At 41.8% G+C, this 25,236-nt stretch overlaps 2 protein-coding genes and 2 long non-coding RNA genes across 10 annotated transcripts; 2 read left to right on the forward strand and 2 right to left on the reverse strand.

Moving 5' to 3' along the window:
• Positions 1-422: 422 nt before the first annotated feature.
• On the forward strand, positions 423-2,037 carry LOC149987870 (uncharacterized). The gene is made up of 2 exons (XR_016506414.1): positions 423-988; positions 1,236-2,037. It is a non-coding gene; the product is annotated as an uncharacterized LOC149987870 (long non-coding RNA).
• Positions 1,844-5,290, reverse strand: LOC149987871 (uncharacterized). The gene is made up of 2 exons (XR_016506413.1): positions 3,140-5,290; positions 1,844-3,003 (listed from the first exon to the last, which is right to left on the reverse strand). It is a non-coding gene; the product is annotated as an uncharacterized LOC149987871 (long non-coding RNA).
• A 2,952-nt stretch (positions 5,291-8,242) lies between these two features.
• On the forward strand, positions 8,243-11,741 carry LOC112291782 (uncharacterized). Of its 4 annotated transcripts, XR_012218968.1 has the most exons (3): positions 8,243-10,385; positions 10,508-10,570; positions 10,667-11,741. XR_012218968.1 is itself a non-coding variant. In XM_073538869.1 (2 exons), exon 1 carries the CDS (start codon positions 8,243-8,245, stop codon positions 10,367-10,369), a length of 2,127 nt encoding a protein of 708 aa, XP_073394970.1. In that variant the 3' UTR covers positions 10,370-10,385; positions 10,508-11,741. The 4 variants fall into 4 exon arrangements, 2 of the variants coding, with proteins under 2 accessions (XP_073394970.1, XP_024395433.1); XR_002972511.2 differs by having other exon boundaries at positions 8,243-10,570; XM_073538869.1 differs by having other exon boundaries at positions 10,508-11,741.
• Positions 11,742-13,978: 2,237 nt separating this feature from the next.
• LOC112291562 (uncharacterized) lies at positions 13,979-24,859 on the reverse strand. Of its 4 annotated transcripts, none has more exons than XM_090255976.1 (25): positions 24,516-24,657; positions 24,197-24,245; positions 23,443-23,783; positions 23,047-23,148; positions 22,697-22,845; positions 22,424-22,505; positions 21,785-22,239; positions 21,000-21,311; positions 20,375-20,498; positions 19,825-20,048; positions 19,274-19,469; positions 18,915-19,099; positions 18,495-18,669; positions 18,336-18,389; positions 17,993-18,172; positions 17,628-17,740; positions 17,232-17,417; positions 16,800-16,857; positions 16,554-16,613; positions 16,380-16,421; positions 16,064-16,167; positions 15,732-15,867; positions 15,385-15,462; positions 14,857-14,973; positions 13,979-14,507 (listed from the first exon to the last, which is right to left on the reverse strand). In XM_090255976.1, the coding sequence occupies exons 3-25, from the start codon at positions 23,578-23,580 to the stop codon at positions 14,136-14,138; spliced, it is 3,642 nt and encodes a 1,213-aa protein (XP_090112102.1). In that variant the 5' UTR covers positions 23,581-23,783; positions 24,197-24,245; positions 24,516-24,657; the 3' UTR covers positions 13,979-14,135. The 4 variants fall into 4 exon arrangements, with proteins under 4 accessions (XP_090112102.1, XP_024394916.1, XP_024394918.1 ...); XM_024539151.3 differs by lacking the exon at positions 24,197-24,245 and having other exon boundaries at positions 14,182-14,286; positions 14,445-14,507; positions 24,516-24,859; XM_024539148.3 differs by lacking the exon at positions 24,197-24,245 and having other exon boundaries at positions 24,516-24,859.
• Between the last annotated feature and the right edge of the window lie 377 nt (positions 24,860-25,236).

Genomic DNA, 25,236 nt, shown 5'->3' on the forward strand with positions numbered 1-25,236 from the left:
TTGTCTATCTTTCTATCTATAATGTTAAAAGAAAAGAAAAGAAAAGAAACGAAAAAACATCAAAAAATAAAATGATTGTCACAATTTTCACAAGTTAAATATCTCATAAAAATTGTCTATAACATTACCTTTGAAAACATCTACATGTATTGATACAATACCAAATAAAATCCAAAATTATACATTCTATTGTTAGTTTTGAAGTAACTAATATTGCAAATGTCTAACTGTTGTAACGTAATTTTGTACAAGTATACAAATAAGTAAATAAATATTAATCTTCACTTTCAGTTGATGCAATAACAAATGGACACAAGGGAAACTTTTAACCACGCTAACAAACGGATGAAACAAGCGAATGGATGAAGCCAACGAATTGAAGCCTGTAATTTGGGTTTAGGGTAATCTTGTGGATTAAGTGATGTTTAACGAGTGATGGTGATATGAGTTGTCAGTTGAGGTGAGAGTTCATTAGGCGTATGGATTAGATTTAGAGTTTAGGGTTGCAATCAAGGAAACATGTTCACCACGCTGACTACTGGAGTAATGGTAGCAAACTGGATTGATTTTGTCTGCTTGTTTCAGTGGCGGCGAAAATGGATTAGTCTTGCACATGCACTCTCTGACACCGCTCAGTGTAGCATTTAGAACTAGCTCCGTTAATTGTAAGAAATATGTTACTTTGAGTAGCGTTGAGAAAGATACTCGGATCAGAAGGATCTAAACATGTGGTCACTAATGCCATTAAAAAGAACTTTCGTTTCTGCAAAAATTTTCAAAATTATTTACATACAAATATATATATATATATATATATATACATGTGTGTGTGTGTGTGTGTGTTTAAACATAGAGCCAGTGAGCGAGGGAGACTCTCAGAGAGAGAAAGAGAGCATTTGTTGCCTATATCAATCCAGATTCCTTCGGCCCATGAGGGAGCGATGTGAAGGAATATTCTACAGGGCACGTCCAACATCGTCTCCACTATGTAATCGCTCCTGAAGACCTCTATTCAGTGTTAAAAGCACAATGCAATGTAATATGAAGAAGAGAGTTGTTTTTATTGTATAATTGTGTAATATATCAATCTGTTTGAACTATGCTTCGAGCATAACAATTTGATTTTTCCAAAGTGATTTAATACCATTATTGATATACTTATGTTCCGTGTATATACTATGATCTATATCCTTACTATGCCTGCTGCCATGACTAGATATTGATACCATGAACAGGTGTTGATACCTTGACCCTATGGGTCTGTCCATGGTTATAATCTTCGTCCTTGCATTGGAGGGCATTGGTGGTTCTCAGGCGAGTAGGAGGGAAACCCTAGGCGCTAATTTTCGCCTTAGAAGGACTATCTCGTCTCTCAAGGATTTTATCTCACTTAATCCAACGCTGACAAGAAGTTCACCAATCCAAGTTCTACTCACCCATGTCAAAGTTCGCCATTCGAAATCAATCAGGAGTGTCTAAGGGGAAATGAGAGCGAGATTGAAGGAAGGAAAGGGGCAGGCTCAAGAGGCTCACGTGAGGAGAATTTATGAATCTCATTGGAATAATGAAGACCCATAATGCACCGTGAATCGTGATAAACAATTTCATATTGCACTGCGAATCTTAGTATCTGTGATTCTCTAATATGTATGGATAATACAGAGAAGTTTCTGCCTCCTGGTGATGATGATAAAGGAACCACCATATTTGTATAACAAAGGAAGAAAGAGGCAGCAATTTAAGAATCAGCTTGAATTGCGATCCTAAACATATGCTGAGTTGACCTTCAAAACTCGCTGATCTGATCAGTTGTTGCACGTCACAGTAGATAGTTCTTTCAAACTTTAGAAAGAAGGAGCTAAATTGTTAAGGAGTTTCATTGGCAAGAGCTGCAGAACTTCCTAGAGTGGCACTAGAAGACCAGATGTTCTCCATTTTCGTGGTTGCCAAGCTCTAAGCCAACCTCTCAAACTCTTGTAGTAACAATTCAATCTCAACTACAGCACACTAAATCGCATATCTGCGATCTGTTGTCTCTGTTAGACTCAACCCACATTTGAAACTAATGTTCAATTCAATTCTCAGATATCACTGGAGAAAAGCAATCGCGTCCAGCGTGGTGGTGATGGATGTAAGGAAGGATTTGGGATTTGACGGGAGTGATTGCAGCTTTCCAATGTTACGATATGGACGTGATCTTGCTCTAACAGAGTGTTGAGCAGTTTTGTTACCATGTCGTGGACAGCGGTGAGGCAAGTACCCTGACGCGGCGGCTACGAAACATCTTTCGTAGACCATCAGCATCTACCAGCGCCATTACAGTCTCTGCCACTAAAATCTAAGGTACATGCACGATAGTGTCATATTCTGGTATAACTGCACAAATCAGTCACGGAACAGAGACCAGTTTTATCTTTCAATGGGTACGGAAAGCTTGTAACCACTGTTAGATGAGCTAGAATTGCTGCTTACTGCTGTACAACAAACAATCCTTATCGTCGGAACCTGTTTGTTAAGATGTCAAGCAAATCAGTTTCAAAAATGGTTATCCGACGAGGAGCAAAAAGGACCTGCCAGACCAGTAACCAGGGAATTTATCATGAATTGTATTCTTCGGCCTGATTAATGTAAATTGAGTTGCTGAATGGGTTTCCATTTTGTAGACAGACCATTTTGCTGCGTCCATAGTTGGAGCCATCTTGCACAAAACTACCGGTTTCCTACTGGATTTTAGTGTCTCCTGTAAGCTAGGCCTTATCTAGAATAGGATGCGTCTGTTTTTTCACTTGCTGTGGGTTTCCACAGCTGATCATCTCAACGAAACAACCCTATTAATTGTGCATTGTCAAGACGATTGGGTTGTGTTGGACCTCCAGCTGTGAGCGTCAGAGTTTTCCTAACTACAATTTTATCATCGAGAGTCAACCGACCGTTGTTTCGGTATTTATTGGAGTTAGACAAGTTTCGTTTTAAATGCTGTTCTTTCCTGCACCCAATTAGAATCTGCACAGAAGGTTTGTCGATTAGATTACAAAGAAGACGCAATTCCCGTCGTATTTCATGCAGCACGGACTGTTACACAGAAAAGCTACGTTAATTCTCTACCCTTTTAAAAATGAGGTCAAATCGTATTTCTTACATATGCAGGCGTTATTGGTAGCAGAGAAGTATGTGTTGTTCCACTCTTCGTTGAATATCGGATACTCTGTCGCTCAATAATAATCAACATTAGCTTCCAGAGTAGTTCAAGGGAGTGGAACGCTGTACTTAAACAAGTTGAAAACAGTCAGTCTTATCTCAGTGGCTAGGGACTAGCTTTAACAATAAAAAAAAAGTCAAATTTCATAAATCTGATTTTGATGAGACTTCGACAATGCAGCATAAATCTGTGGCCGAATGGAAGCGTCAAGGAACACATTAATTTCTCAGAAATAACACCCACGTGTTCGGATACAAGAATTCGTTGAGCGATTCTTATAACTGAAGGGGCATCGAAATATGCACAGAACAAAACTATGACAGAATTAGACACGCAATTCACAGAATGGAGTGTTTGGCAGTAACAAAACTTAGTTCTACTCATTCTGCACATCCCTGAAGAAGATGCAATCCAAATGTGTGGATGGAACAGAAGTCCAGTTCCCTCCAAATTCATAATCACAGATTTCCATGACCCACTTCGATCCGGAATTATTCACCATGCACAGTGACTTATTCTTGGAGTGCGCACAGAGCAGATATAGCCTAGTTCAACATGTAGACCATCTACATGCAGAAATAAAAACTAAATTGGAGTCAAGGATCTATGCCACTTTTTCAACGACTTTCCTCACAAGGTAACTCAACATGCTACAGATCCATGACTTCGGCATCTCCTCAAAATCGATGCAACTTGATCAGTCCTACACACCACGCAAGCACATCAAGCATTCGCGCTTTTCATGCGAACGGTCATATAAATGAATCTGTATTTGTGAACCTTTGAGTCTCTGTTTGATACTGAAATGTGGTTGAATGATCGTAACACGTCACATTCAGAGAGTACATCATTTTATATTCCACCTTATTTGGACTGCACTTCAATTCTTTCCTTCAGGGAATTGTGAAGACCATCAAAGGCTATGAAATCGTATCAGATCCTGCTTTCCTAGATATTGAGTGAGCGAAGCATTGAGGGGTTGTACTCTCTACGCTACGTCGGTCCCTCATGGCCTTCAAGCCCCACATGGAACAGGCAGACGATGATGATTGAACAGTGCACACAAGAGAATTAAAACACGGTTTAGAGAATCACCAAAAAACTTTCTCCTCGCGAAGTCTCTTCTTCGGGAATGAATTTTTATTAGCTCCACATTAGCCATTGCAACGGCAACAAAAATTACGAACTAAAAATTCTACATGAATCCTACTTCAGTAAATCCACAGGTCGCTTAGTAGTTTGCATGCCGATCGTGTTCGAGAGCCATGGAATACTGACAGTGAAAATTATGAATTTGAGCTCTCACAATTTTGCTTCAAAATTATTTCACGTGTAACGTAGCATGTCAGAGCTGCATGACGGCTTTTTGCTCTCCACTGTAAGACGACCGCACTCATGGTCTTTCATTCGACAGCTCCGATGCCACCTGTTTGAGTCCACTACTCTGCCCTTCCCAGTGAGTCATATCTGAACTGGAGCGACGCAATCCACGACCACACACCCTGACCCACTGTAATTAACCAACGTATCCCCATCACTCATGGCCCCACCTGTATCCTCTCACACCATTAATGAGGTATGAGAGGTACTATTCCAATCCACCACACATTCGTAGGTTGTGGGGCATGTGGGGACATCATCTCGGTCGATCCACACAAACTGGGGTCGTCTGTCAACTTCCGTCTCCGCTAACTGAATCTGCGACTAGAATTCGAGCTGAACAGTGGGCCATGCTATGAAAAATGGGAGCCAATGCGCAGGGACTCCTGAAGAAAAGCCCAAGAGCTCCTCACAGGGACCTCTGCGTGGGAGAAATCTGGCGTATCACTTGGAATATTACTCCGAAACGACGTATGTTGAAGTGTAGTTTGGGGTGACATCTCACCTATAGTGCAGTGGACACAGAGCTGTTGAGCAAGCGACGCGGAGGTCACATGCTGTTCATCATTGCTCTGTATCATCCTTCATGGTTGGAAAAAACAAACAAACAAATGTTGGGTTGCTGGAGAGTGACGGTGTCTTTGAACTGTTCCTTGGCACGTTCTAGACTGTGTCCTTGACCACTGGAAGCATGTCTTCCCATACTATTTGTGTTCATCTACACAAACAAAAAAACAAAAAAAAACAAAAAAAAAAACAAAAAACAAAAAACTTGATAGTAGAGTATCGAAACTTCCATTCAGTGATCGGCGCTGCGAAGCCCAGATTCCCGGAGAAGATGCCATTTTCAAATCCGATTAATGGATGGTGTTTCGTTGATGAATTACAAGTTTTATATCTGAAGAAGCTAGCACAGGAACATAAACAGGAAACTATTATATTACAGACAGGCATTGGTTTCCTTTGACCGCGTCTCACAAGGCATTCACAGCCTAACCGAGGACTTCAATATGACTGGACCGGGTTTATCATGCCGACTCTCACGTAACTTCCCAGACTTCGATGCGATCATACACATGTACACTGGCTAGTGCATTCCTGCCACATCACTACTACAAAATTAATCACAAGAAACAACTCATTTATTCCGGAGAAATCTGTGCCAAAAACCAACTCAAATGAACAGAAATATGCAAAGGGAATTTTTCCACTAATTGTCCATCTACAGTGGTCAATCTTCACAATGGTATGGAATGACAGGAGAATCAAGCATATTTCATTTCCAGGAGTCAGCACGGTAACTCTCATTATTTTCATCTGCTTATGCTACCCATACAATTTATTAAGAAATGGTTCTTCTGCCAAATACTGCAATGTCACAGGACTATCCACCATTGTCGAGTCGAGAATAGCAACACGAATTTACTGCTGTAAACATTCGGGAAGTTTGCTGTGCACACATTTTTGCGACACATTACTCAAATGGAACCTTGTTATGTCACGTCTGACAAATCTAGCGTTTGCCGGTTGCTACCACAAATCCAACGTGGCGAAACCTATTGCAAGGTTGCAAAAAATAAAAAAAGAAGAAAAAACAGAAGGAAAAAAACATGACGAATATTAGGTGAAATCAAGCTTCTCTCGACCTTTCTTCAGCAACCACAGATATGAGGAACTTGCACATCCTACATGAGTGTAGGGAATTGACGTACTGAATTGGATAAATTAGATCTTCTTAGTTAACCCAATCAAGAAGTTTCTGTTTTCAGGGCGGTGGTGACAGAAGCTATCTTGTCAGCTTCCGACAATCAACTCTCACGCATGCATCTTCATGGTTCTCAAGGTGTGTACAACTGCGGTAGCTCTGCCAAAGCAATTATGTGTGTTCCCCCAGCAAGGCCAGCCTGTTGAAAAGAAGACTTGCACATCGACAGGTTCGAATGTGTGTACAAATAATTTGTCAGGGACCAGACAGCTGCTATCCACTTATGGGTTGGTATTTACGCTACCCTCCCCCTTTTTTACTGTCAACGCACTCATGGCTCCGCCTCTAAAAAGTGTTTCATTGCCTACCTCGACCTAGGAATCACTCAAACCCTCTCATGGAAAGCTGAATTCCGGTGAGGCGACAATTTAGTAATTCTGGAAATGTCAGGAGTGAACGAAGTCCATCGCGGGGCCCTCATCACATGGGCATCATCACACGGGCCACGGAGTTGCTCTGGACCTGTACCCCCCCCCCCCACCCCAATTGTATCTTTGCCACTGCCCCTTAGTCTGCCTGGTATCCTCATTGCATTATCAAGTTTGTTGCAGTTGAGATAGAACGAGAAGAGAGCAAAGACGATTTTTCAGTTGGGTTGTACCACGCAGTCTGGATATGACCTGCTGCGCAGTTTCGTCAAATCTTTTGTTGCATAAAATCCAGAGCCTTGGAAATGGGATATGGCGAGCAAGGACATTATTAATCCGGGCAGTTCATGCTGTAAACTGTGCAATACTCCAAACGGATCCTGTCAATTTCCCAGCATGCTGGTACTCATTTATTAATCGCCAATGAATGTCTTTGCCCCCTTTTGTCTTCCAGCAGATTTGATGGCTAAGTTCTGGATGTCTTCACACCACTGCCAAGGCCTTCGTTCTCCATCCTTAGTGTTTGTCTGTATTTGATAGTATTTCAACCATTTCTCACTGAAGTGATCTTCATGGTGAAGATTCTTCTATGAGAATCCTTCTCAACTAAGCTTAAGGAGGGAAATGTGGTGATCAGTTCCTGAGAGATGTCTTTCCTGTAGAGACTGGTAACGTTACTGCCTTGGTAATAGTTAACGTAAAAATGTCTAAAAACAAGTGATGATTGCCTGCAAGCTTTACATCAGAATTCTGAGTCGAGCGTTCTCACATGCTTTCTCGCATTTGTTGGCTCTTTCCACTGCTGTCGTCCCATTGCAAAGCTCAACATTCTTCTTCTTCCTTTCTCTCTTTCAGTAAGACTCGTCATCTGTCCTCCACCTCGAATGCGAGAGAACCTGATTATGGTCGACTGCTCCCCGATTGCTTTTGGATTTTATCTCATTGTGAGCTATCCAGGATTTTGAAACCTACCGTGACTCACAATTAGATGATGCCTGTCTCAGTGCAGTGACTCCAGGTTGCAATTAGCGTTACGTACGTTGGGATATTTCGTGTAACCCCAGGCATGGTCAGTGTGAAGGCCTCCTCACGCCACTTTCCCCCAGATGGATGACGATGGGCTCTGAACAATGAAGTCATAATCCTGCGACTTTGCTCAAAGTTCTGGGATCGAAAGAGTATATGGCAATGTGGAGAAAGATGGCTAAATTGTTCACCACGCCCATCGAATTTTGCAAGTAGAAGTATATGTAGATTTAAACAAGGGAAAGGAGTTTTTTGCAGCAGTTGTTTCCTTTCTAAGAAGCAGCAAACTTGTGAGAATTCGTGTAGAGAAATAGGATTCTAGGGAAATCATGATCTGGAGCCAACAGGGTCAAATTATGCAAGAAAGGGGCTGAACCTAGAAGCTGTAGAAATGCGTGGAAGTATGCGATGCTGCTGATGCGCGAGTTGAACCAGACAATTGGTAGTGTCTTCCTCGGAAACATAGAAATGATAGTCTTATAACTTCGGTAGAGAAGCCATACAATGAAGAAGAAGACGACCTGGGCGGCCACAGTGGTGAAGAAACAGCTGCAGACATGCTGCAAACACCAGGCGTTCTCAGTGGAGACCACGGAGAGGGATGACACTTCTCAAGGGTTTGAGTCCCCCTCGCGAGTAATTCACATATCTTCTCCCATAAAAGAGGCGGTCAATCCTATCCTTCTCAGACGCAAATCATTCAATGTTTCGCACGCAAAAAGTCTGTTGACGACCCCTGAGCCACTAACTCCCTTTAGAAAGTCAGTTGAATCTGCCATTCCTCTGTGTCGATCCTCGACTTTTAAGTCGACAAGGCTGCAGAATGACAAATCGTCACCGCATCTCGTCACAGCTGCATCGCAGGAGGCACCACTGGGAGCATCGAAGGGCAAAGTCCGCCACAAATCCGGACCACTTCCAGTATTGCAACAATTACTCAGAGGGGGTCTTCAGGGTGGTATCATCTCTTCGCCTTTGAACGTGAAAAAGCAGCTCTCAGGCCCGCTTCCGAGCGCTCATCGCAAACCCTTGAGCGGGGCGCCATCACCCAAGCAATCCACCGGCAGACCATCTCCGCAACGTCTTTCAAAAGTGAAATTCTCTCCCATACCAGGTGAAGCCATCGGCGGTGGCAGGATTTCTGACATGATAGCGGAGGAAGAAGCTTCCAAGGTGACGCAGATTGTGGTTTTGAAGGTGAGACAGCCAATCACTCCTGTGCTTGATAAGAAAGGTCCTAGAAAATCCCGAAGTTCGAAAAGTGAATGCAATCCTCCTGCAACATTTCCTGAAGTGAAATTGGCGACGAGGGTCGTAGAGAACACTCCAACCGCAGCTGTAGTCAGTGAGTTTGAACATCCAAGAAAAGACGATTCAATTCATGTTGCACAATTCGAAAATCTGGATGTCAGGAAAGCCGACGCTAAGATTAAGGGCGACACAGCAGAGTGCTTGCAGAAAAGGTTGGTTTCTGCCGCTGTGGCGATTCAGGCAGCATATCGAGGCCATCGAGCTCGGAAAAACCTCGATGGCGAGCTGCAAAGGAGCACCAACCCTAGTGACGACACCACAGAAGATGTTTTAGAGGATGAGGTAGAACCGGCGCCGTCAATCAGCACGCAGATGTCAAGAACAGACCCTCAGAAGCAAAGAAGAAACCCACCTCCACGAGTGAACAAAAGATGGAACGGGAGCATTCGCTCGGCGCAAGATCATCAGGCCTTGCTCAGGAGCAGACAAGAAGCAGCTCTGAAGCGTGAGCGAGCGATGGAATATGCCCTTTCAAGGCAACGTTGGCGAACAGGCTCAAAACCATTAAAAGGACCAGCAGCTAATTGGCACACAGACGATCGACTGCCAGATAAACCGGGATGGGTGCGGAACTGGCTTGATCGCGCCACGAGAATGAGTGGCCACGAGAACAAAGTTTTCGACAACAACTTCGAGCAGAATTGTGACCCACAGAGTGATAGCCTTTCCATGAAGAGCACGGTGGGAATGTGCACCACCGACATCGGTAGCGTGGAGCACATAAACTTGGGCTGGCCTCTGTCCCTTCGACAACAACATGCTGCGGGAATGCTACAGCCAAAGGCTCCAATTCTTGAGCCAGAAGCATTGCGAAACGGAGCTTCACCCTCTCCAGCACCGCAGCACCCAAAAGGTGCAAAGTTTTCACTGCTGGAGGAGAAGCGTAACCACGTCGGTGAGGCTCATGGGCACTTGAATCATAGGGAAGACTCGTCCACCGGCACGACTGAGAGCGAAGTCTTCACCCCCGCGAGCCATAAATCTCCACACAAGCTGATCAAATTCAGGAACGAAGCACGCAAACTTGAATTCTTGGGTGATGTTCACGGTGACGACACCGATCTGGAGAGCGTGGGGAGCTGCGAAGGTGCAGTTCCGACTCTAAACAAAGTGCCATCTCCAGGCGTTGGTACAAATCCACGGATGCAGCAGGGAGTGCAACCAAACAAGACCTCCAACTCAAATTCGTTGAAAGAAGCTGCCAGACGAGAAAAGCTGCTTTCTCTTCAACTGCAGACGCAAATTTCTGTCGTTCTCTCAGACGGTGATTCTGCGGATACGACCGCTGCATCAATGCAGCAGCCATTTTGGCGGCCTTGATGTACTTCTGCACATTGTAAGTAGGCTAACCCTTTTCGCTCAGCCTTACTTCTAATCTACGTCCCTCCCTCGAAGTGCCAAGACATCCTTCGCTGATACTGCTTTTCTGCGAGGCTATAACCTTGGGGCTTCCGACAGATTCCCTGCCATCACTGGACTTTTTCTATCTCCGGCATGAAATATTATCAGCAATGAATTCTGGTCTGCCTCTCTTTCCAGAAACCTCCGCAACCTCGGGATTCAGCTGAGAGCATCCAGAAATGTTTGATGTAACTGATACCTTTTTTGTCGACGTAGGTGTGATTGGGCTCCATCCAATCAATTCTTATTTGGACTAGGAGCAGACAACTCGAAACCAATAAATCGATGTAAGTTGGAACGCTCGGTTCAGCCGGTACATGACAGACAAGAGTTCGCGGAGTAAGTCAGGCTATCCGAAACAGTCCCTTCAAGCTGGCTTGCAATTTTATTGAGGCGGAGTGGGGAATCTGTAAGCAGAGAGGCTCAGGGTGGAGGACATGAATTGATTCGCACACACGCGAAGAGAACCAACAAATCAGAAAGGTGGAAGAGAAAAAGAGGGATTACCAAAACAAAATCAAAAATCAAAAAAACTATCGACTCTGTATTCTCCCTCCTTTTCTCTGCTACGAATATTTTTTCACTTCGAAACTTGCATGGAGTCGGCTGATTTCGAACGTGATGAGGAGCAAACTCTCTACAAAGCGGAGGACGGGGAGCGATCCATGTGCACGCGCATTCGCCATCGCAACGCATCTCATGGCGATGTGTCGGTATAACAACCCTCATTATCCATTCCAGCTATCAGACTCGAAGCCCGGCACGGGAATTGTCTCATCAATTCTCTTCGCACAACACGCTCTTGCGACGCATCCCCTGTCTTCATCATCGCAGCGAGTGCGTGATTCTACAGGTGGGTCACTCGGATTCCCCTCGGATTTCATCCCAACCTCTTCTGCAAGCCACGGCCACAAGTGCTGAAATTTTCACAGCAGTTGCACCATCGACATAGCTTGCAGCAGAAGCGGCGTCAATGCCATGGAATTGTGCATGGCTGAATGAAATCTATGTGCATGACCCACACCTTCAATCGCGTGGTCGCGTGTATACTAGAAACTCGACTCTTCGGCGTTTTCGTGAACACACTGTTGGGCTGTGTCGGTGCACGTCTGTTTCATACGGTTGACTGTCGGTATTTGCTTTTTTCTTTTTCTTCCTTCTTCGTCTTTTATTTTATTTTTTTCCTTTTCGGTTTTCCATTTGTTCTGTGCTGGAGATAATGATGATTCTCTATCTCACACTGAGGCTTTGGAATTCTTGTGCTATTCAGAGTAAAAAGGCTTTCCAACTATTTGGTGGTGGTTTTTTTTTTTTTTTTAAGTGGAATGGAATATTGGTTGTGATGTTAGAAAAGAATTGTTGCGGAATTTCATGAAACTTCGAAGGATTGAGATCCAGAGATTTGAATCATTTTTGTTGAAACGATTGAAACGATGAAATGCAGTAGATTGGTATGTGGTCCAGATCATTTATTTTTGTAGAATTGTGGATGAGTTTTGGTGAAACTCAGATTTGTGTTACTGTAGTGGACTTCATTGTGTATCATTCCATGTATTTGATAGCAATTTATGACAAACATATTTATTTATGGATTCAATAAAAAAAAAAAAAAAAGAAAAAAAAAAAAGGTCTCAAGTATAAGAGTTGTATTGGTTTTTGGCACATGTGTCAAATAAAAAAAAATGACAAGAAAAGGCACAGTTTATATATTAACAATCAACACCTATTTCAAAACAATTATGGTTTTTTCTATGTACAAATCAGTATGTAGATGAAATAAATTAATTGAGTATGAAAACATATTTTAGATTTTATATCAAACATTCTAATTAATAATATTTTTCTTGTTGTAAAATAAATAAAAATTATGATAGAAATATCCATGTTTTATTTTTTAATATATTAATTATTAATATTACTAAAATCCCAGCCTACCAATAATTGAACTAGTAACTCTAAGCGAGTTTATAATACAGCCCATAAATATGGGATTAAGTAAATTGGGATTGATGTTTAGTATTGCAACTATGTCATTGTATGCCATTTCCGGTCCTAGTGTAGAGCACATTATTCCATTGCACTTTAATCATTGCTCTTATGAGGTGACTCAGTGGAAGAGGATCCAAATGAGTTAAACTTTACTAAACCACTTAGGCAAATTTTTGGTGAATAGACAATGTTGCCAATCAAACTAGAGCATTAGGATATTGGGTTTCTACTGTAGATCCTGAACCAAAATCAGGTAGCCTTGGGACATAATCAAACATGGTGCTTAATAGTCTTGAAAATTCCTAGACAAAATGGACATGCAATGTTGATGGTTGGATTGATCTGACCTTGGCAAGCATTCACGGCAATGGCCTTGTGATATACACTCCAAATAGATGAGGCCTCCTTCTATGATCACTTCTTGTGCTATGTATTTTTTATGGAAAAGCTATTTCCACTACTTGGAAATGTGGAGATTCATTGAGTTGTCAAGGTTGGTTAAGCAATTTCTTGCATCCATGGTGGAGGCTAGGTATGGGATGTTGCTGGGCTAGTGAAACAACTCTAGGTCAAATTTGAACTTCACATATAGGCCATATCAAAGATTACATCAATTTACTTCAATTACTAAAAAATGCATATGTAAATTAAAATTGGACTTGGTAATTGCATCTCAAAAGATATGTAAGTTTGATTAGATAGTGAAATATTAAAATGACCTACCCATTTATTAAATCAACCCACCATATTATAACCATTATGAAAAAAAATAGATCATCTCCAAAAACTATCATTACAATCATGACCCTCATCCCACCCTCCTTGTTCCCAATCTCCACTCCCTCCATTCCCAACCTTTTTCATTCCCCTCCAGTACCCCCCCCCCCCCTTTCTCAGCTCTCATCCCAATCCCCCCTTATTGTCAACAATAGGGTCGGTTGATTTAGTAAATGGGAGTCATTTTAACATTTCCATAATGATAATAACTTTCTTAACTTGCACAATAACATTCTCTAATTGTTCACTGCAGTATTAGAAGGTTGATGATTTACACACAATACACCCAGACTTTTCAATGTTCAAACTGTTCAAAAATTCACTTCATTTTACAAACCACAGATTTTTAGGATTTAAGAAATAACCCTCAGTTATTGGATGTCATAGCAGCTCTATAAAACCTCCTAAAGTACAAATTAGCATAAGAAATCAAATGCAACCCTTCCAAGTGTGGTACATGCAAGAGCAAGTGCATGTACCTGTCACATTCACATAACAATTATAAATACCCATTATCAACACAAGACTTTTAGTTGAGAATCTAAAATCCCATTACTTGTACGTGATTTTACACACAATTCTATCATCTAGAAACAAGTGCATAAGTGCAGGATTTGAGAGGTATGAGTATAGGCTGTAGGATTCCCGAAAACTGCATTTCAAAGGATTGCCACTGATCACCTCAAGTTGATCTCTACTAAAATCTTTCAAATGAAGCGAATGAATGCTACTATCTTTGTGTAACGTGACATGATTAGTGCATACTCGAAAGTGTGGATAAATGTTCATAAGCTTATGAAAGTACAGCAATTTGCTGACGCATGTCAGAACCTTGAAGATGACAACACAATCACCACCATTTCCATAGCCTGGTTCCTAAAGTACCCAGCCACATATATACAACTGGAAAATTGATAGTTTACATCAAGACCAAAGCCTGGAACAGGTGGTGGAAAAGCACGATATGTGTACAGAAAAGTGATTGATTAATGTGATAAATTTGTCGCTGACATTTCATGTTCAAGAGCAACAAGGAAATCCGCATACTGCTCCGCAAACACGGGTGAACCCTGGAAGTCGGACATTTAATAGACATTTTAATGGCGTACAAGGTGACTACTGAGAACACTAAATCTCCTCCATAACAATTCCTCACAATTAGGCAGTACAGAAAAGACATCACATGAAGATATGGGCAGTCCATGCAAGTATACTGGACGGAAGTTACCTGTAGAGTGTGCTTGTAGGCCAACCACACCCGTTTATCTCCCTGAAATGTCTCGACCAGAACCTGCAGAAGTTGTTCAAAATAAAAGGTCCATGAAATTTTGGAAGCTCTACGACCGATGACTTGCATTCAGAAAGTACACGAGTACAGAAAAACCTAGTTCAATATCATCCACGGTCAATCGTGTCTAACACCTCAATTAAAACTCACGAGAATCCTAGTACTTAGAATCGTATGTATCACTTCATCGCCTTCAACGTTGTCAAAATGCAAAAAATTGAGATTCAAATAATAAATTCTAAATCTAAACAACATCCCTTCATTACGACACAAATTGGTTAGGAGTGTTTGTATAACAGATATGTAGTCGCTCAAAGTCTTGAATGTACAAAAATAAGGCCGTCCACTTCACCTCAACTTGTCGAAGAAGTGTAGCAAGCAGCGCTATCCATTCCTGGAAACCAACAGTGCGCATATGTGACAGCAAAAATTCCAGTTCTTGGAAACTCTCCAGTTCACGTATAAAGAGCTGCAAGCAATGAGATCATTGTCAGCGAAGTCAAGGCAAGGAGATAGGCTCACACTCGGGAGAGACTTCCTATGTACAAGTGTGTCAACAGACGAATACATCTTAAAATCGCTCGGTCCTTCAATTCTTCCTAATCTTGAAACATAGACTCCACAAAGAGCATTATGTGCCTGAGCGACGATTGAAATCCAGGGAGCTAATGTGACAGAATACTTCATTTGAGGAAACTCCGCAAGATACAGGACTGCCCGCACTGCTTTACGCGGCGGGAGCCTCTCGCCCAATGACCGCAACATATGTAACTGACCAATCCTAAACTCATGGTTTCACAGCTGACGTAGGTACTGCCCACGTAATAACTTACAAAATGCAAAGCAAACGTCAAACTTTCAGAGAGGTCCAATCACTGACTTTTTGGCCGGCAGTTAGTAATGCAGAAGCGAAGTCCTCCAAACGAGCTGCTGTACCTCGTTCTGTTCTAAGAAAAGCCTGAACATAGCACATAACAAAATCAGATATTGCACATGAAGATGCAAGTCGTTCATCATTTTTACCAGATGTAGAAGTACAAAGCACGTAAATAATTCTAAGCCTGAACATGTTTCTCTGCAAGATTCGGTCCCCACTCTGCTCTTGCATAAATCACAGAAAATGATCGAAACGGTAGACATTTGTGGTATCTCTTAGTGATTGCTCAATTTTAGCCAAAGGCTTCAAATCAAACCAAAAATATAATATTTAGGAGTTTTTTTGTATACATTGAAATCAAAGTGGGTGGCATTGATAAATGCAACCAGTTTTCGCAGCTCCAAAGTCCTCATCAAGAGACTGACATGTTCTTCAAGAGCGGTCTTTACAACGGCAAGATTTTGTTCATCACCAAACCCTGGTTTACTGTCAAGGCGTCCAGACAAAAAAAATGAGAGGACATATCAAGTAAGACATTTGACTAGCACATTACTTATGACTAGCACAGCCTACATACATCAAGGGAAATACACCATACCTCAAATTAAAACCACGCAGGTTTATCTGAGACAACAAAACAACAAATACAGGAAATGTAATGCTAGTACACACGCCAACTCACCTAATGCTCAACTCCAGTAAGGACGACACAAGTCCGTTCTCATACCGGACAACCTCCTCCTCTTGTGCTTCGCTCTCTCTACCACCCCGGAGCAAAAACCGCACCTGAAGAATAACCAAGAAAAAAAGAATGTCACTTAAGATGCAGCAGCAAGACGAGACGCAAAATGTAGAACAGAGCAGATTAACAGTGGCATGATAATAAGGTTCACGATTGCTTCAATTTCAGGCTTCTGGTTTTATAAATGTGAAAATAAGACCGCCCCCACTTGCGAGCTCTCCCCGGGGCGGGGTAATAAAACAAAATATATTCTCACCAGTTCACCAGCCAACTCATACTGAGAAACTTCAAGTGTGGCCTGTTATAACATCATGTTCACCACATGAGCGCAACATCAGAAATATACCAACTAAACAAAAGTAGAAAAAGGACTCCAGCGGAAATGTTTGAATAAACTTTAAACAGCGAAGGGTTAAAGAGATAGACGCACTTTAAGAAGTCGAACAGCGCAGTGCTGGCTAATGATCGAGCCCTCTAGCTTCTCAATCACCTGATAAATCCAAGTCCATACGAACCTATTAATCATGGTCAATTCCTTGAGCGCTCAACAACACGCACCTACTACCAGCTTTGTGCTATTAAACTCTGAAAATTGTAAGAAACGATGACACGATCCTCTGCCTTCATGCATGTCTCCAAGGTTGCATCGATTTTATTCAGATCTAAGGTTACTGACCAGTATGTAGCACGAGGCTGTTCGATATAAACCCTTCTCTAAGCACTCCTCAAATAACCTGCAAGTTCGTAATCATCTAAGTAATTTAAGTTTTTGGCCAAATGATACTTTTAATACGTCAGAAAAAGGACACGCAAAAGTAGGCAGCCTTAACTGCGAAAATGATTGTCAAAGAACTCATTTAATGTTTCTATGTTGATTTATAAAAATAAAAGATAAAAACACAAAATAAAAACTCGATCTACAAAATCTGAATCATGCACAAATATACCACAGGAAATCACTACTGATTGGTAACTGTATTGAAGACATCTCAAGGCTATACGTAGCACTTGTATTATTCAGTGATTTACGCACGAAAAAGTGCTCGCTGCAGTTACTCTTCAAAATAACTGAAACAATCTATGAACAAGTTCGGGATCTTGAACTTACGTGGTTGAATTCCCAGCAACAGCAAAAAGCTCGGGCCAGTGCCTACTATCGGACTTTCGTGCCACGCTCACCAAGACATCCAGGTACTCAGGAAAGTTATGTATCAAATTGCAGACTTGTTGCAGTAATAAAAAGACTGTTCGCTTCACTGCAATGTTCCTTCCTCTTCTTCTATTGATCGACTGACTGCAGAAATGATTCAAGAGCAGATATGTTAAGCTAAAATGACATCCTATAAAGGTTAGAGAGCGACAACTTTAGATGATTATAAAATTTTGAGAGTGGGATGCATGGTAAAGAGGTTCAGCATTACAACATCCAACCTAGCCAATCACAATATGATCATAAGGAGACCAAGGCTTGGTTTTCCCAACAAATACATTAAAAATAACTCACCTTGACATAGCTGCGTCAAAGACGATGAATAAAAGCTTCTCCAAGGAATGTGAAAAGTGGGGTAAGCCTTCTGACAATTTTGACAGCTCAAGTGCCTCCTCTGACTTATTTCTCTGTGAACATGAAGATATGTATCAATACAGTCACACAACAGCTCCCTCTAAACTGCATCCATAAGAAAGATGAATTTCCATCAACAAATAGAGTAGATGATGGATAATGAATAAAAAGAAACCTACAAGGAGGTTTCAGCGACAGTATTAGCTTTCATGTGTAACCGTCCACACAAAATCAATGCTGAAAGAACGTTCATGATGAAGAAGTGCGCATATTTCCAAAATACCAGGTTAAAGTCCAAGACAAACCTGAAGCAGGTGCCACAGAATAAACGGGAGAATGGGTTGCGCTTGTGGAGTAGGTTCAAAGCAGGGCAAGGGTATTCCCCCCGAAAGAGTAAGTCGCTGTGTAATTCCCACAATAATTCCTGCTGCTGAAGATATACCAAGAGGGTAGACTTCCCTATCGAAATCTAATTCGGGCTCCAGCTGTCGATAAGGCAACATTAGGCATACTATTGAAGTATTGATTATAAGTAGTCCGTAGTATTAGAAGCAACGTTACAGGAAGTAGAATTAAGTTGATATCTTCACTAACTAGATCACTAAACATTTTGACACAATATAAAGAGTTGGTTCGATGGTTGCAAACCTGTTTAACACTTGGACTTTGGATAATGTTAGCATTCGATGGAAAATACCAGACCTGGCTCCATAAGGATCGATTGCCATCAGTTTTGGTACTATAAATGAAGAACAGCAACATTTAGGCCCATAAGAACACCCACCTAAAACTGAAACAAGGGTATACCTGCATGCCTTGAGGACCATAAGCCCAGCATGGATCCTCTTTGAGTAGGTCAGTTTCTTCTTTTGCTTGATAGTCACCTAACCAAAAACGTTCCACTCCTGTAAGAATGCGACGTTCATTACCATGATCCAAATCCAGCAATGAAAGCTCCCCATCTGTGCGGAGGATCACACATCTGCAATACAACAATCAATATATAAGCACAAACGCTAAACATCATAGAGACCAAAGCTCATTTATCCAGCTAAAAGATCTGAGTTCATGATTTCAAGAACAACTTGATGTAAAGTATTTCTGCTTATACTATTTTAAGAGTGATCAGAGCAGGCGGTGCATTTGAAATCAGAATCAGGTCATTTATAAAGTATTCAATGTACACGAAGTCTTATGGAGGTTACAGTAAGAGGATGTAGAAGCAACCTAGTAGGTTGCATAGCAGCTTCGCCAGGTGACTCGCTGAAATGATAAATGCTAGGTCCGACACGGGGGCTATCCCAAGGATTAATTTTAAAACCTTCACGCCAAGGTCCACTGTTTGGAACGAAGTGCACTGCCACTGGAAATTTCCTCGTACTCATGATTGAAAGTTCACGAACTGTGAAGAGCTGCAAGATCAACACTAATCCCCATTACACAACAACACAAAAAGTGATATGCAGCTCTTCAGCATGACTTTACGCAGCGTGTTCAATTGATAAAACAATGACGAGGCATAGTTTCATTATCACGAGGCTCTTCAACTTGATTGTAATTAACTTAGCAAGTGAAGAACAACCCACCTGTACTGTTGCAGTATTCCGGGAAGACAGCTCGCCCTGAATATGTACCTTGAAAACATAAATATCAAATGGGGAACAAGTAACAAGAATATAATCTTGCCACACGTCCATTGCTATGGGCTTTCCTGGAAGCTGCTTGCGACAAAGCAAAGAGGCCTCATCCAGATGGTATCGTGGGTAAAGACACAATTCGAACCTACAGAATTGACAGTGGTAAAAGTTCATTAGAGTGATGAAAATCCATCAATTCACTGCAACTCAACTTCATTCAATACAAGCCGTTCCCTCTGCCACATAACACTTCCATAACCACTACATTCTGAGAAAGATGTTTCAACCACTGACGTTTGGACCCACGATACAGCAATATGTCTGTAGCACAAATACCGATAAAAATATGACAAGGTATACATCCTTTCATTCTTAAACCAGAATCACCCCAGAATAATATAAGAGAAAACAAAAACCACACATCAGAATCTCGTAAATTCAATGAGAAAAACGCAGGCATCGAACCTGGGATGGAAAGAACAAGTTCATGTTTTACCTACCAATTTGATTTCTCCCGATAGTTGCAAATAACCACTATTTTCCCCACCCAAATTACACCAACACAATGCACCTGCCGTTCTTGCAACACATCACCGAAAACTCGGAACTTCTTCATCTGCAAATCGTGAAGAAGCAAACCTTTGCCGCCAGCTATGGCAAGGTAACTCCCATCTTCATTACCTGAAACGTGGACCACTGGCCAGTTGTCCCAAATATAGGGTTGCTGTCGTAACAACAATTCACCTATTCAGATGGAATCTTACAAACATATGATAGGGATTTCACTCTCAGCAGGATGATCAAATAGCTAAATATCCTGAATATGCATTTTGAATAGAGTACTTACTGTGCACGACCACAAAACATAAGATGTGAGAACACTTGAACAAGGAATGAACAGATGGAATTAGCAGAGGAATATGCAAAAATCTAAATTTGATTCGAGGTAGTCTGATGCAGATTATCATGGTAACCCAGGTCTTCACTAATAAGAATCGGTGAAATATTGCTCGTTTGACAAGTTAAAATGTAGAACTCTGCAAATCTTACAGGAATGATAAGGTGGTGGTTCTTGCTGTCACCGCTCTCGTCAGATTGAACCAGTACAACGCGATCTGCCCCGTGCATTAACTGCCACGCATCGGTAGTTGCAGCAATACTCTGGCTTGCCGGACTGCCAACTCAATTTAGAAGATTAGATTCATAACACAGAATTCATACATCTATGTGCATAACAAGAGGAAAAACCCACAACTAAATGTAATCAACAGTAAGGTCTCACGAAGATAGCAATTAACTCCACGTAACTGTAACAAAATGAGGATGTAATATAAGCAGGAGAAGCTCAACCGACAAGGGAAATAGACTCAAAGGTCCACATGCCCAAAAGGAACCAAGACCCAAACACAAGTGGACACAGTGCTAAAATTGAGGTACACGTAAATGCGACATTTCATAGGGTAGATACCATTCTTGTCGCTGTAAGTGAAGCATCAGAATATTTAGTTTTTTCTCTTATTCATCCAACTGTGATTATCTTATTTTGCAAGCTCCATTATCTCTTGATATTCCATGGCATCACCCATTTGGAAACTCAGTCCCACCACTGAGTTAGATTGAACCTATTGCACACAAACCCTGATTAAATAAACGCAGATAATGTCATGAAAACTACCTTTTCGCGAAACGGAACTCAAAAAACCGCAGTGTGCTGCCTCTCTCGACAGCAAAAAGTTCATATGCATAACGTCCCCAAGCCAGTAGGGCCACACCTTTCACCATAGGCTCACTCATGGATCTCTCATTGTCAACTCCAGGAGCCGGTGACTGAGAATTGCTCAAGCTACCTTGCCGAATCGTGCACATCAATCGGCATCCAGAGACAGACCACACTGACAAGCCTCTGTTCCTCCATCCAACTGCAAACGCACGATTGTCTGGAGTCCAAGCGATTTGAGACACTGGTCCCGTGTCTTCCAAGGAATATCTATGTACAAATTTCACAAACATAGCACTGATCAGGAAGACTTGTTCCATTCTAAAATATCCTGGAAGAAGGAAGACTAGTGCCGAACCACCAGAGATAAAATTAGAAGGGATTGAAAAAATCAAAACCAAAAAATTGAAGGTAAAGCTTGGCTGGAAAAGCTCTAGATCTAAAGATGCACTAATGCGAGCACATGTGGCATCCTTCAATCAAACTCCGTCGTACCAAGCATCCTATCAGTAACTACAATTTATCGATCTGCTGACCAATTTTTTATATGAAGTACACCAGACGCTGACTATACACTCAGTGATTATTGTGCGCTCACAAAATCCTACAATGATAAACAATAGCCTAACGTAGACTTTTAAAAGTACAATATTCAAATCAAATCGGCAGTTGAAGAATAATACACAATGTCAATGTACATATGTGAAGTTCCGAAAATGGACGGTTTAAATGTTAGAACTCACCCCCAATCGATCAAAGAAATTGTACGAAGAAAAGATGCACCATCTGCCAAATTGAAAAGCTCCAATGTTCCCCGTCTGGTCCCAACTGCAAGGATCTGCTGATCGTGGGCAATTGATGCACACGACGCATCGACAACACCTACCCATCTCTCTGGAGATATTTCAGAGCATCGTTTTGGGCCCTTCTCATTGATAGTACAAAGAGCTACGACTCCTTCGGTGAAAATTGCAACTAATAACTGCAACTCGACTGAAACTTGAAGTTGTGACAAACTAGATGGTTTATGTACCCTTGTCTCTCTAGATGGTGATGGAATGATTGGGAGACGAGGAGATAATGGGAAAGAGGATTGATGGACAAGACCACTCGGCGAAACCGGGACCGTACTGGCCTCTAGTACACTTGTATCAGAAGCTGAAACAAATTCGTCCAGAACATCTGAGACTCCAAGAACCTGTTGGTATGGTGCAAACGGCCAGAAAAAATAGACGGTGAGAACTAATAGGAGCTGAGCATCTAACGGGGGTCACACAAATCACCAGAAGCCACATTATGTTCCAATGTAAAACATCAGAACACTGAAACAAAAAAGCATTTGAGCTGCACAAATCCAGATGACTGAAAATATGAGACTTCACCTCCCCATCCCAAGACACAATCCTGAGATAATTGTTTGAAAGCCCCAATATGATGCTAAACTCATCACCTGCAATGCAGCTCCTGCAAGGAAGTTATTGGAACAATATTATCAGCCCTTAAAATGCTCTTGGGTAAATTCCTCATCCGCTGTCTATAAATATTACTGTCCACATCCATCAATTTTCCACTCTCCGGTAGGAGTAGACTCAAAAAGAGCGAATTTCATATGTAACATAGAAATCTTGCTGTAGTGTATAAGAGTTGTACAATACACTGTAACTGTGCGGCTGTACAATGCAGCATCGACACTGATTGACAATATCACACTGACTAATGGAAGCTCCAAGTTGTTGTGAATACTCGATAGCAGCTGCTTTTCGGACACTTGGATACGATAAAAGTGAAGATAACTCTCGGATGTCTGCAGTTTGTTCACACCACAGCAAAAGAGAAACAAACAATCAAAATGTCTCGAACCATGGAATAATCCAAAAAAGATAGAAATCAGATACATTGCAACCCTAAAGTACTATATGTTTATAAACAAAGCTAGAAATATATTCCAAATGATAGGAAGTAATCAGCTATTAGAACATGCGTTTAACCTTGGCCAGCGTCTTACCAGGACAGCTACAGTATTGTCTTTAGCACTCCAGATGGCACATACGTTCGAACCCTCGCGGGAAATCAAACTTCTCTTGAATTGACCCAACTTCGTTGTGTGCTGCACATGTTTATCAGGATAGAATCCGAATAATAATTCTCAGTCCAAAACTCAAAACCATATTGAAGCTCACTGGAAGATGATAAGCCCACACAGGTGAAACCTTAAAATTCAAATGCGGGAAACTTCCCCCACCGTCAACTCCAACACTGTCCAGAATACAAATCTAGTCTAATCCATTCTGATGAGCACTTGACTGGGACTAAACCGAAGACATGGACCTTTGCAGCTTCTCATACTCCTGCGAAGGTTTCCATTAAGAAGAAACCAGCGCCTACAAGCAATGAACCGCACCTGCTCCGCACTCCACACTTGAACCTGTGCAGCCGTCACTAGTAGCAACCAGCCTGAATGCACCGACACGTGCACAACAGGCTGGGGAGAGCTACTATCAATGGACAGCAATTTGGGCCATCCGTAAGCGACATACATGATTGTAAATACCTCCTTCCGATTTATAAACACATGAACAGCAGCCTAGCAATACTTTCTCGGCTGCTATGTGACGCACCACACCGCGATGGACCTAGTTTGTGACAAAATCCTATCATTTGGTCTGAGGAATGTGCCAGCGTAGATTGGTAAGCCTTCAAACAAGAGCAGTGATCTTCGTCCAACGGGTCCTCTCCTTTTTCCTGCCATTCAATTAAAAATCCACGCAGCTATTCAATTTCATCAGCTCAAGATTCTCTAATACCTCGTAGACACAGCTGTTTATCAAAAAACATTGTGCAGCATGAAGCCGCAAAGGACTGCACAAATTCATAAACATTTCACTCGTGCAAATAAGACCGAATTCCTGAACGAGCCGAACGGATCCAGCCACATCTATCCATGAATTCCAATCCATGAAATAATCATTTAGGGTCTCATTAGATCGATATCAATCTCAATATACATGAAACAGTTTTTCTTTTCCTCCATTTTTTTCCTCCTCTTCTGTTTTTACTTTATTCATGTCCTGATCACATGAACCAGATTCCTAGCCCGATCTCAATTTAAACATGATACATTCGTCCAGCTAGCTAGTATCTCCCAGCTCACTAACCACAACGTAATCCAGCAATCAAAGCACCCAGAGCTCCACTCCACCTTAGCTGCACCTCAAAAAATTGCCAGCTCAAATCCTCGCACCTTGTTTTCTCCCAAGCCCAGCCCCGCATCCTTCCCAAGTCCGTGATCCTCCAAGCAACAGATCGCAATGCACAAACAACAAACCTAACTACAATAAAACAGCAACGAAACGACAAAACCAACCCTGCGAAACCAAACACCCGATCACCAATTCCCCACAATCGGTCCCGGTCGATCATAGACTAATCCAGCACGAGGACTGAACACAGAAGGTAAGAAGTAAAGACAAACACCTTGACTCCGTCATTTCGGTAAATCCAGGACGAGGGAGTTCCAGCAGAATCCGAGCTCCAAGAGGGGGAAACGAACGCAAACCAAACCCTAAAGCAAAGAAGCGAACAAGCTCATGGGGGACAGACAGAGGCGAGGGAGACAGACAGAGCGGATTGAGTGCAGACAGGAGCAGCAGCGCGGATGGTTCGGACAGGCGGAGGAAAGACGAGGGAGGAATGATTCAGCTGCGCAGACAGGGCGGCATCCCACCCGCACTTCGGCACCGGATCCTCTCTCGCTTCTCCTGCTTCTGCTACTGCCTCCGCTAAGGAGGAGGAGGAAAAACCCGCACAAAGTTGGTGTTTATAGTTTTGTGCGCTAGTGAGAAAGTATGACTACAGTTGCACTCATTTGGTGGGAGGTCTAGTGTGTTGATGCGTGTTTTGTGTTGTTATGTGTTACTTTCTGTTTTTATTATTATTGTTATTATAATAGTATGCACCATTGTTTTGATTGGATTCTTCTTCATGTAATGTGGTATGTTTTGTTTTCATAACTTATATTAATAATTGTCTTATTTATAGTTATTTATGGATGTATGTAGAATTTTTATAATATGATATTCATCAAATACAAAAAAAGAAGTTTGTATATTTGCTAATACAATAAAATATGGAAATTTTTAAATTGATCCAAGTATTTATTAACTTAATCCATCTATCCAAACCATCAGTAAAAAAC

This window comes from Physcomitrium patens, chromosome 14 (assembly GCF_059467195.1).
Source record: "Physcomitrium patens ecotype Gransden chromosome 14, ASM5946719v1, whole genome shotgun sequence".
Taxonomy (NCBI): Eukaryota; Viridiplantae; Streptophyta; class Bryopsida; order Funariales; family Funariaceae; genus Physcomitrium; species Physcomitrium patens.

What these genes read in the sequence shown, in the direction of transcription:
- LOC112291782 (XM_073538869.1), top strand. Translation starts at nt 8,243, where the DNA reads ATGAAGAAGAAGACGACCTGGGCGGCCACAGTGGTGAAGAAACAGCTG.
- LOC112291562 (XM_024539148.3), bottom strand. Translation starts at nt 23,580, where the DNA reads ATGTATGTCGCTTACGGATGGCCCAAATTGCTGTCCATTGATAGTAGC. An exon ending in GGAATACTGCAACAGTACAG is followed by an intron (nt 19,100 to 19,273) that starts GTGGGTTGTTCT and finishes TTGATCTTGCAG; the next exon opens with CTCTTCACAGTTCGTGAACT. An exon ending in TTCTGTGGCACCTGCTTCAG is followed by an intron (nt 17,741 to 17,992) that starts GTTTGTCTTGGA and finishes TCATGTTCACAG; the next exon opens with AGAAATAAGTCAGAGGAGGC.